The sequence below is a fragment of the Salvelinus namaycush genome, chromosome 16 (assembly GCF_016432855.1).
Source record: "Salvelinus namaycush isolate Seneca chromosome 16, SaNama_1.0, whole genome shotgun sequence".
Classification (NCBI taxonomy): Eukaryota; Metazoa; Chordata; class Actinopteri; order Salmoniformes; family Salmonidae; genus Salvelinus; species Salvelinus namaycush.
Genome location: NC_052322.1, coordinates 15,880,407 through 15,893,472, shown reverse-complemented (window position 1 = coordinate 15,893,472; position 13,066 = coordinate 15,880,407). Strand labels below are relative to the sequence as shown.

At 39.4% G+C, this 13,066-nt stretch overlaps 1 protein-coding gene across 1 annotated transcript in view; it reads left to right on the top strand.

Annotated features, from left to right (window-relative positions):
* LOC120061102 (nuclear factor of activated T-cells, cytoplasmic 2-like) overlaps positions 1 to 11,777 on the top strand; it is an 88,275-nt gene extending 76,498 nt beyond the window's left edge. Inside the window, exon 10 of the mRNA XM_039010651.1 lies at positions 11,728 to 11,777. Coding sequence (XP_038866579.1) covers positions 11,728 to 11,777 — 50 coding nt within the window. The remainder of the gene's footprint in view (positions 1 to 11,727) is intronic.
* Positions 11,778 to 13,066: the final 1,289 nt, after the last annotated feature.

Sequence of the window (13,066 nt, the reverse complement as noted above, 5' to 3'; positions counted from 1 at the left end):
GCCAATTCAGCAGGTGCAGTTCCCCTTTAATTTGAATATCTCAAAACTACCCTTTTTGATTTTGCTTATTTTAGACAACATTTTATAACAATATATTCTTCAAACACGGAAAATTTCCAGAGTGGTGCTCTGGTACGTTTAATGATGACCCATTTTAAATAAACATTTACATTATAGGTCATTAACCAATCACATCCCTCCCTCACATTACGCAAATCACCAGCAGAGGGAGTTCCCTTGGACTCTATTTACCATTCACTGTATTGGTGGTACTCCTAAAATGTATCATAACCTCAGAATTAGCAGAGAGCCCACTCTCTAAATTTGATGTTCTTGTAGAGTATATTGTTCCAAACAATGTGTCTTAAAATTACAAAAATAAAAAGTAAATTTTGAGATATTTATATTTTTTTGTGTTGAATATATGAATGTGAACATTTGTATTTCAGAATCTAAACATACGTCATATGTTAGAGCAAGTTCCCATGTGAGAATTGCCAGAACAATCCAAAAATATTGTGCACTCCCGCTGGCGTGGAATCGCCCTAAAGTCTTGGAAATCCCTGACCTAGAGCAATGTCAGAACATTGTTAATGTGGGAGGCAACCCGTCTTCCTAGGGCGACTAAGAGCCGTATGGATCTGGGTCAAAAGTAGGGCACTATATAAGGAATAAGGTGCCATTTTGGGATGCAGACACATTGTACCAGTGGGCTAATATTAGCATGTTAAGAGAAACAGAGTCTAACAGAGTCACACTGTAATATGGTCTCCGGAGAGGAATACACAAGACACTTGTCCATGGCAACAACACAATTATCAACACAGTGCTGAACATTAAAACCTCCCCTTCAACAGCTCAGTTCCCTCATGTCATAACTCAATTATCACACTCATTCTGGTAGGGATGTGAAAATTAAGCACAAATTTGTCAGGTATATGCCAAGCCAAATGTGTCACAGTCACACAGTGAAGTGTCAGCATACCACTCGCTACTTTATAGATCATATCTGATTATAATGAATATAACTCATATACATTATACATTTTCAACTTTGCAATACAACGTCTGTATCAAATAATGGAATAATTTTGAAAAAGATGGACTGCATTTAGCTGAGTAAAATACTGACACTTCAAGTACTGTATTATCATAACGATTAAAGGTATATAGATCAAATCTAATCTGATCCAGTGTCTTCCACGTGATTGATGAGGAATGCATTTCAATCGTTAGTTACTGGTCGACAGAGAGAGATCCAGGAAGCTTATGCTCCCTCAATCTGTGATCTATTAAACTCTGCGTCGCTAATTGTTTTTAACACATCATTTTGCTCTCTGAATATAAATTAGTAGGCTTACCCTCACAGTCACAGCATTATAGGATACGTGCAGAAGAAATTGCACTCAAGCAGATCAATGAAGTGAACTCTTTTTATGAACTATTCTATGTTTAATTTATTAGATTTTGGTCATGTGCAAGAAATACAGTTTGTTGAAAGTGAATTTACATTGAGACTTACCCACTTCATGAGTTTCTTATCCAAATAGGCTACTTATGGGATTACACATACCGGTATGTGAAATAAAAAAATTCTGACAGGATTTTCACGTGTTATTCCACTGACTGGCATGTTGATTAAGATGAAAATTACACGGAGGGAATAGATGACCCTTTTAAATGATGGAAATTGAAGGTCAATTCTTCTTTCGATTACTGTCTCTGAACCTTTTTCCACTGTCATCTTTTTTACCATATGTGTTCAGAAATGAATTCCAATGCAGTATTCTCTCCCATCATTATATTTGATGGATTTTCATCCAGGAGATTCAACCTATAGGTACTGTTGCATGATGATTTTATCAGAGAAAAATATGAAGCTTTTCATGAACATCACTAGCTAAGGGATGCAAGATACATAGCTATTGTACTCGTCCTGGCCTCAAAGAATAACAGAATATAATATTACTGCAAACTGTATGCATTGTTAATTTATCAATTAAAGGCCATTTGATCCACTTGGGAAGAAGTGAATCTGTTATAGTCACTCTATTCTACAGTGAGGCTAATGGGGATACTTAGCCCAGTTCTGCAGCCTCTCACTGATACACTGAAATTAATATGTCGGACAGATAAATGATCACCAAATTGTACATAAAAAGCATTTTGAGTGTGTGCCATAGTTGTCAATTGTAGATCTGTGGGACCATTCTCTGATAATGTTCTGTTCATAAAAGGGGATATCCTGGTCCATAGCAAGGTTGGGTCACCCCATTGAAAAAAATCTCCTCTCAGGGTGAAAAGGCCAGTGTGAAAACCAACTGACAAACCCCTTGCGTAACAGACATGCTGTTGTTTCTGTGATCAGCAAATGTTGTTTACTATCCCTTAACTCTAAGCCATACCCATACATTTGGAAATTAATGTTATGTCCTGAAAATAGATAAACAAATCCATTTTGACATGTAGTCAATAATAATGACTTTCCCCATGTTTTCTTCAGGCCAGGTGTCAATTGGAAACGGAAAGCAGACACAAACAGTGTTCCTCAATACAAGATTTAGGGCTAGATAAAATCAGATTTACATTTGCATAGCGTTTGGTGGTTTCAGAGGTGGAACTGAGCTGTCAAATCCACAAGTGGCTTGTTACGTTACCTTACACTGCCATTAGATGCAGCGAAACCACACCAGTCTGTAATCTGACAAATCCCATATAACCTCGTTAAGGCGTCTGCATACATAGGTTGGTGTGCTCTTAGCAGAACTTGGCTAGGCGAAGCGAACGTCTGTGCTCGCATACTCCCTAAAGACCCAAGTTTGTCCCTCTTGATACACCGTAGCAACAGCATATCTATAACACTTCCTCAAAATAGTCCGAATTAATCTAAAATAAATTAAGAAAACTGTAATCAAGTTTTTGCAGAGGATGTCTTAGTCACATCTAACTAAGATGTTTAATGCAAATTGCATTAAAACTAGTCATCTGTTGTTGAATGACAACAAACAGTTCATTGGAGAATCCCGTCCATAGTTCCCACTCCTACCATTAGTAGTACTGTTGACCAATCACCGACAAAAGGGCATAGACTTCGGCTACTGAACATCGACTTGCCTCAAGAAAAACAATGTGTGCAGGAACAGCCTAACCAAAATGAAGAAGAAAACCTTTGTTATAATATATGTGTGAACTGTTTCAACTGGGAATCATGGGACAGGCTTTAGAAGTTCATGTAGCCACTTTACAAGTTCAAACACTCTAATTAGACTGATAGTCATAACCCCCCCCCCCCCCCCCCCCCCCATCCAAATTAACATGAAAACATGCATTAGCCTAACATCATTGGTTTGATATTTGAGAGTCATTATTTTCTAACATTGATAGAGCTTACACTTTCTAGCGCCGTTTTGAACTCATAACGTGGTAGGGATAATAAGGAAGCGATTGGTTTGTGGCACACAAGAGCAGCCACTCACCGATAGCCTATGTCGGCTCATACTGCAGTTACACCTCCATATCCGTCGAAACATCTGCTATGTTGCTGGCCTCGCCAACGATGGTTAACGCTCAATCTGATTGACTCTAGGTCTAATGCTAATCCGTTGACTGACAAGACAGTTCCACCATATACCGTTTTCTTCAATAAGGTCCTGTGATGATACGGTACTATAGCAAAGCAATGAGAGCACAAAGAAATTCACTCTTCTAATTCAACACTTTCTTCTGCTGTCAAAGGCATGTTGCTTCAGATGATACCTCCATCCAATAAGAGCTGGACGAAGTAAAAACTTTTCATGTTCTTTTACATAGGAACATACAGTCCTATTTATTTGAGCTGGACTGAAGAGAAAAATAATTGCGAGACCAGCAAGCAGTGGTGGCAGCCTAGACCAGCTGGACCAGGACTCAGGAGGGTAAATGACAAACGAATAACTTGTTTTGCTGTCGGTAGCTAGCTAGCAATATAAGCTTTCTTTTAACCGAGACAGTGATGTTCAGTACAGTACAATTTAGTGATCCATTCAGCCATAAAGGAGCTTGCTCGAACCACTACAAGCCAAGCTAGCCAAGTTTAGATAGCTAGCTGTGCTGTTTATCTTGATCACTCATATTAGTCTTATAGCTATAGTAACTATACCTGAATGTTGTAGCTAGCTAGCTAGCGTTTGTCTGAGTTTACTCATATTTTACACCATGCTGCTACAATAGGAATAGACAGTACACAATGATTGCCATGAATGTGTAGCGTTTTCGTCTTTCTCTCACAGACAAAACAGCTTGGATACAAAGAAATTGATGACTCTCAAGAGATGTAAAAGGTCACGTAACAACAAACTCTCCTTATATAAAAGTGACTCTGAACACCTAGCTGCACCAGTCAAACATACCATTTGCAAGTATTCCCTTTGTACTACTGTAGGATTTACTATAAGCATTAGTAGTATATTTGTTTTTAACTGTATATACAGTGCATTCGGAAAGTATTCAGACCCCTTGACTTTTTCTCCCCACTTTGGTACGTTACTGCCTTATTCTGAAATTGATTCAATAGTTTTTTTCCCCTCATCAATCTACACACAATACCCCATAATGACAAAGCAACTATAATGAATACTCAGGGAGAAAAAGGTGACGATTCACGCGCAGAGAGCGGCAGGTGTTTATTTCGCCTTCACAGAAGGAAGGAATCGTGGTCACAGGAATAGTGTCAGGCAAACAGGCAGGTGAATCAAAACTAGGACTGAAGGCTATAACTGGTTCTCACAAACGAGCTAGGAAAGGCTTAGTAGAGTCTAAACGAACAATACCTCACAAAGGCACAAACAGAATGAACTGAACTAAATAAGGAGCTGATGAGACCAGGTGAGTAACTAACACAGGTGAAAACAATGAATAAAAATGAAAGACAGGGCTACGTTCAATAACACAAAGAAACAGGGCTACGTTCAAGAAGACAACGAAACAGAACACAAAGTTGACAAAGAAAATAAATACAGCACCTTACAGCAACAACAGGTTTTTAGAACATTTTGCAGATTTATAAAAAATACAAAAATTTAAATATCACATTTACATAAGTAATCAGACCCTTTACTCAGTACTTTGTTGAAGCAATTACAGCCTAGAGTCTTCTTGGGTATGATGCTACAAGCTTGGCGCACCTGTATTTGGGGAGTTTCTCCTATTATTTTCTGCCGATCCTCTCAAGCTCTGTCAGGTTAGATAGGGAGCGTCGCTGCACAGGTCTCTCCAGAGATGTTAGATCAGGTTCATGTCCGGGCTCTGGCTGGGCCACTCAAGGACATTCAGAGCCCTCTCCAAATGTCACTCCTGCATTGTCTTCGCTGTGTGCTTAGGGTCGTTCTCCAGGTGGAAGGTGAACTTTTGCCCCAGTCTGAGGTCCTGAGCGCTCTGAGCGCTCAAACTTCTTCAAATTTAAGAATGATGGAGGCCACTGTGTTCTTGAGGACCTTAAATGCCGCAGAAATATTTTGGTACCCTTCCCCAGATCTGTGCCTCGACACAATCCTGTCTCGGAGCTCTATGGACAATTCCTTCGACCTCATGGCTTGGTTTTTGCTCTGACATGCAGTGTCAACTGTGGGACCTTATATAGACAGGTGTGTGTCTTTCCAAATCATGTCCAATAAATTTAATTTAGCACAAGTGGACTCCAATTTAGTTGTAGAAACATCTCAAGAATGATCAATGGAAACAGGATGCACCTGAGCTCAATTTCGAGTCTCATAGCAAAGGGTCTGAAAAGCTATTTAAATAACACGTTATTTTGTATTTATTTTTTATACTACATGTGCAAAAAATTCTAAAAACCTGTTTTTGCTTTGTCATTATGGGGTATTGTGTGTAGATTGATGAGGGGAAAAATGAATTTAATACATTTTAGAATTAGGCTGTAATGTAACAAAATGTGGAAAAAGCGAAGGAGTTTGAATACTTTCTGAATGCACTCTATGTGATGCATTGCCATAATTGTTCCTGCATACTGTTGTGTAAACTCACCTCTGTCTCCAGAGCAAATAGACTTTGTCTTGAATACAAGCCATGCCTATTTATTTGCTATATTGACAGACTAATGTACTGTTTTATTAAAGCATGTTCACTTGCCAACAAATTACTCTAAATGATACACCAACTCCCAACTCCTCATCATTTGTTTTACCAGTAAGTCTGAAGCTAGTTTATCTAATTACATTTCATGAATATCACAATGAATTGATCAAGAAGTTGAACACTTTAGTCACGTGTAAAAAAATATATATATAAAACACTTTTATAAACATACATATGCACAACAGCTAGCAATATCTATACCACAATGCAGTTGTGAGCATACTAAGCATTCTACATTATACTACAACATCAAATCACATTTTATTGGTCACATACGGTACCCATATTAAGCAGATGTTATTGCGGGTGTAACTGAATATGGATGTTGTGTTGGTTGAATGTTCCAGGCAGTTTCCAGAATGTTCTTCAGCTGGTGAACCTCTTCTTGTGTTGGATAATGGCAGCTGATGTAGCAAGCTTTGTCACTGTGGCAATGTTGGCAGGGATGTTGGGTTTGAGGGGCTGTGGTCTGATCCTTTCTGCACTCCACAGCCAGATGGACAAACCTCTCGTACACTTTCTTCACCACCCACTGCTTCGACCTCTTACAGAAGATTTGTTTGTAACGCAAGTCTCCTGGAAAGACCTGAAGACTGATCTTGAGGATGTGTAACCATACAATAAACCATGTGTAACCAAAAAAAAGGTACAGTAGACTGGTATGTGTTTTGTTACACTCTGAATCAATAATGGGGAATTGCGATTGGCTTTTAGCAAAGAAGTGAAAGGTTTGAGGGGCACTCATCTTCTAGACAGTGTATTGATGATTTTGTTTTCTCAAGGGGGTATTGTGCTTTTAAAATACTGGCTTGTTTCAAATTCAGATGATGTTGAGCTTGAGCTGAAATCATTAATCTAATGGGTCTACAGGCTCGGTACTACTAAAGCTGGTGACAAGGACATTGTCATCAGCAGCAAGATCGGTCTGTAGGACACACGGTAGTCAGTGATTAGCCAACATTTTACTACTTTGCCCCCATCAGTACACGCTCAAACAAAGACTGAAGAAAAATATACATTTCAAGGATTTTACTGAATTAAAATTTAAGGAAATCCGTCAATTGAAATAAATGCACTAGGCCCTAATCAATGGATTTCACATGACTGGGAATACAGATATGCATCTGTTTTCTATTGAACACCGTTCTTTCCGTCTGAAATATTATTGTTTATTTACATATTAGGGTACCTGAGGATTGTTTAGAAACATTGTTTGACTTGTTTGGACGAAGTTGACCGGTAGATTTTTGGATTCCTTTGTATGCATGTTGAAGGAGTGGATTACTGAAATCAATGGCGCCAACTAATCTGACTTTTTTTGGATATAAAGAAGAACTTTATTGAACAAAACAAACATTCATGGTGTAGCTGGGACCCTTGGGATTGCAAACAGAGGAAGATCTTCAAAGGTAAGTGATTTATTTTATCGCTGTTTGTGATTTTTGTGAAGCCGGTGCTGGTTGAAAAAGTATTTTGATGTGGGTCGCTGTCCTCAGATAATCGCATGGTATGCTATTTCCTTAAAGCCTTTTCGAAATCTGACAAAGCGGTTGGTAGGTGTTGATCAGAAAAAAACAGTCAGTATCTGCTGTGACCACCATTTGCCTAATGCAACGTGACACATCTCCTTCACATAGAGTTGATCAGGCTGTTGGCCGTGGACTGTGGAATGTTGTCCCACTCCTCTTCAATGGCTGTGCGAAGTTGCTGGATATTGGTGGGAACTGGAATAAGCTGTCATAGACGTCAATCCAGAGCATCCCAAACATGCTCATAGGGTGACATGTCTGATGAGTATGCAGGCCATGGAAGAACTGGGGCATTTTCAGCTTGTGTACAGATCCTTGCAACATGGGGACAGGCATTATCATGCAGAAACATGAGGTGATGGTGGCGGATGAATGACATGACAATGGGCCTCAGGATCTCGTCACGGTATCTCTGTGCATTCAAATTGCCATTGATAAAATGCAATTGTATTTGTTTTCCACAGCTTATGCCTGCCCATACCATAACCCCACCATGGGGCACTCTGTTCACAACGTTGACATCAGCAAACCGCTTGCTCAGATGACGCCATATACGCTGTCTGCCATCTGTCCGGTAAAGTTGAAACCGGAATTCATCTGTGAAGAGCACACTTCTCCAGCATGCCATTGGCTATCGAAGGTGAGCATTTGCCCACTGAAGTCAGTTACGAGTGAGATTAATATCCGGGTGAGGACGATGAGCATGCATATGAGCTTCCCTGAGACGGTTTCTGACCGTTTGAGCAGAAATTCTTCAGTTGTGCAAACCCAAAGTTTCATCAGCTGTCCGGGTGGCTGGTCTCAGACGATCCCGCAGGTGAAGAAGCCCGATGTGGAGGTCCTGGGCTGGCGTGGTTACACGTGGTCTGCGGTTGTGAGGCTGGTTGGACATACTGCCAAATTCTCAAACATTACGTTGGAGGCAGCTTATGGTAGAGAAATGGCAACAGCTGTGGTGGACATTACTGCAGTCAGCATGCCAATTGTATATTCCCTCAAAACTTGAGACATCTGTGGCATTCTGCTGTCTGACAAAAATATACAATTTAGAGTGGCATTTATTGTCCCCCGCACAAGGTGTACCTGTGTAATGATCATGCTGTTTAATCAGCTTCTTAAAATCCCACACCTGTCAGGTGGCTGGATTATCTTGGCAAAGGAGAAATGCTCACTAACAGGGATGTAAACAAATTTGTGCAGAATATTTGAGAGAAATAGGCTTTTTGTGCATATAGAACATTTCTGGGACCAACACTTTACATGTTGCGTTTATATTTTTGTTCAGTATATATCCACCCACCCCCCTCATGTCAATAGACCATGCATACTAACCTTCACACACACAATACCTACCCCCAACCGACACCAGTCAATCACCCACACCATCCCCTCCTTACTAATACCTCCTTTTCTCTAATTTAGACTTCAAGCCTTGCATGAACAATCAACTAAGCCTCCATACTACAGAGAACCCTACAGTAGAAGTTGTAGCCTACTTGTAAACAGACGTACTATGACAAAAACACACAGACCATGTTCATGCCTAGCTCCAGTATATTTATTTGTTCATCATGGTGTCATGAAAAGATTTAGTACATTTTAGTTAGATTCTAGAAGGTGAACTACACTAGTTCATGGTGCTAAGCTTGATGTTGATGCCTCTGCAGATGTTGATGAGATCGGACTCTAAATAGAAGAGTCATGTTAGCCTCCACAGTAGTTAGTTAGCTTGCTAACGGTTAGCTAATGCAACCTAATGAAGCTAACGTTAGCTCGCAAAGTTACAAATCCCATCTCCAGATAGCAGCTGCCTAATTACATTGATATGCTCTGCAATGGTTTAGATAAACAAATGTAGTTCGTTAGCTAGCTAAGTTAACTCAGCTTAACTTATTTTCTGCTGCATGATGTTGGCTGATCGCAAAGCTCCCTCTTTGAAGTGAAGGGGAAAATATATATAGAATAGCATCACTTTTCAACATTAGATGCCTTAGCAACCCAATTAGTTGAGACTTCAGTTCCATTTTGATAACCTCTGACTGAAAGTGGCTACAAACAGACATTTTGATAATTCTCACAATTGAACGTCCTGAAATCGCTATGAATTCTGGATATTGTGGTTTGTCTACAACCAGGCAATGTAGCTGGCCCGTTTCTACTGGTGAGATACAGAAACATACGTATTTGCATATAGTGAGGAAATTCAAAAATGTTATGACATATATTATATGTTAATAGCATATTAATGGACATATATAGTGAAATAGAGTAGTAATGATGAATTGTCCATTTAAAGTGCACACGTTAGGGATATTTAGCTGTGCGGTTACATGTGACCGTTCCAGTCTTCACATACTAAGTAAACTCATAACATTTCCCAAAATCAAATACAAATTCATCACACAGACAGTACAATAAGGATCTGAGAGGCATGTACTGTAGGAGTTCTTGCCAACATCAGTCAGTGTGTCTGGTTATGACCGGTTACAATTATGTTTCCAGTTCCCCCATGTTGTTTCTATTAGATTCCAACCTCCGATGGTAGATAATGGCGGGTAATGGGACAGAAGCACAATCAACCTGTCATCTGACTTCAGCGTGAATAGATCGTACTGCTGCCTCCACTTTCCCCTGAGGCTGACAGCAGCAAGCCAACAGAGTATTCCTTCCCACGTAAATGTAAACAATGCTAGCAGGAGTGTTGTGAACCTCTTGTTTGTTTTGTTTAGGAAAGTGGCACAGATGGGCAAATTCCATCTCTTTGGACTAAGTATGTGTAAAATAAACGATATCTTCTGTATTTTAGGTGAAAAATAAGGGCCTAAGCTCAATGGACTTCACATTCCTTAAGGCTAGGACACCAACAAATCCCAGTCAGACACCAACATCTGAAACCAGAAAGACGACACAAATAATCTGCTCTACGGCAGAGCTTAGAGTGAGATATGCCTTGGTAATTATCGGAAGGTAGTCTACCAGTTGATATTGCTACTGTAGCTAGGTCAACAAATGGTTTACAAGGACTTCTGCAAATGTTAAATGAAAATACACCTAAAAAACTATATTTTGGTATTTGTTTCATTAGGTCACTGTTAATATAGTCCCAAAATGTTTTGCACATCGGCAATCAAGTTTTCAAGATATAGAACGTTCAAAATAGAGAAAGTGTAACAGCATGATACGTTTTGCATCATATGATGATCCGGCTTTGCTTTATATCACTGGGAAATTGCATTTGAGTCATTTGCTTTCTTGTCCAAAGTTACATGTAGACCACATAAAAAACTATTGATGAAGCAATTGAGTTTCTCTCCCTTCCAGTGACATGATTATTAATTCAAGCTTAGTCTCTGGCTCTTGATATCTGTTATCAAGCCTGCTCAGCCGTGCTGGAAATTATACTGTTAAAAATGAATAGGTCTACTGTACATTCTTCTACAAAAACATCCCAGATGACAAAGAATCTATCAATAAAAGGATTTGCTGATCCAATGAACGTACCGATTAGACAAGTAAGACACGAATGGCCTACATTACACATCCTGCGAATGTGCACTTATTGCTTTGTCTTGGAGTACCTATAGTATTTATGTGTGCCATTGTCTTGACTCTCTGTTGCAACTAAACTTGTGGTAACACCTTTATAGATTTCCCCCTGAAGGGACCATAAAAGTTTTTTAAAAAGCAGCAACAAAAAAAGTCTGCAACAGCAGAGTGGAGCGGTCAAATTCATCGTCTCCTTATTCACAGATCTGTGATCACCTGGCCAGAAATACAAAACAACCTCAGCTACTGTAGTTGACAGATAGAAATGAGTGTTTTATTGATGTTTATTTTACCATTAGTATTACTTTAGTGTTAGTATTGCTCCTGACAGCATAAACAAAATGGCTGCTGTTGGATGAAAAAAAAGGAAGGCTACAGTACACAGATGTACCTCCCTAGTTCTGATAACAGCCACAATAACAAATCTAGGTTTCTCCAGTTTATTGTGAAACTGATGCTGGACAGAGAGGTCTAGGTATTTTCCGCATATATTTAAACTGATGTGTTTGTTGTGTCTCAGAATTTGAGTGTGGCCAGGCTGAGGCAGGATGTGTTTTCCGACATGCATAATGCATATTCACAATGGCTAGATAACTCAAACTGGAGAGAGAAAGATTATTTATCCACACTACAGGAGTTGAGTTATAATTTGAGATGTATTGATCCATTATTGATATATTGATGTATAGAGAACCCTCCATTGCACACATCTCAGTTTATTGCTCAAACCTCCATCGTTACAGTAAAATTCTGACTCATTATATCTAGAACTGCTTACGGAGATGAACACTCGAAAAGGGTTAACTTTATACCTCTGCTCTGCCCCTGGCTAATGTTCATACTTCCGACCATTGGTTGGGGTGGTATTTGGGAGAATGGAGAGGACACATCTTCAAATGTTAAAAAATGTTGTTAAAAAATCATATAGTTAGATTTAAATGCTTTGGGACATTTTGTATGCTGTTGTTTTTGTGCGTAGAGCAGGTTATATTACTCCAGCATGGTCAGACATATGGTTCTCAGACACTATCTCTACGCTGCTCAAATGAGATTCTGCTCCAGCCCTGTTGGTTTGGAGGGGAATTGAGTTTACCACTGGTTCCTAATTTTGTCATTAAAATTGCAATAAAAAGGAGGGTAAATGGTAGCGAGTCAAAGTGCCAATAAATCTCAAGTAGAGGCCTCAAAACAACCAACTTGTAATGAATTGATTGTTTTGTATTTCAGTCGAGAAAAAGCTTGATAAACAGACTTTCGTAGGTCGTTTTTTTGTTCTGTATGTTAGAAAGAAAATCCCTGCTTATTGCGTTTCCAATTGAATTATGTAGAAAAACATGTTCAAAGCATTCTTGCTCTTTAATATTCATCTCTTTGTATTAGAATTAGCCCTATATGTAATACATGTGTCAATATACATTTACTTTAGTGTACTGAATAGTTTGATTCATCATATTCATTGTCAACATGCATAAACATTGAGGAATAAAGACAAGTGGAATTTGATTTCCAGGATATTTTGTTATTGCTGTTATTGTTGTAACGAGGGGAGACAGAGAGCTGGTTTCAAGAGCAGGGCGCAGCAGGTGTTTATTACAAAGGACCACAGGAGGAGGCAGGTAGCTGGGTCCAGGGGCAGGCAGAAGCTCATACACAGGGGGTCCAAAAGTGCAACAGTACAGGCAGGGAAAAGGATAGTAACGTAGTCCGGGAGATCAGGCAATAGGTAGATAACAGGAAATCCGATAGGCTAAAGTACAGGCAGGGAATAGGCAAAAGGCGTCGTTAGTGAGGTAGGCAAAAACTATCATACACAGGAGGAGTAAATCACAGGGAAAACAGCGCTCCGAAAGACGTGTCAC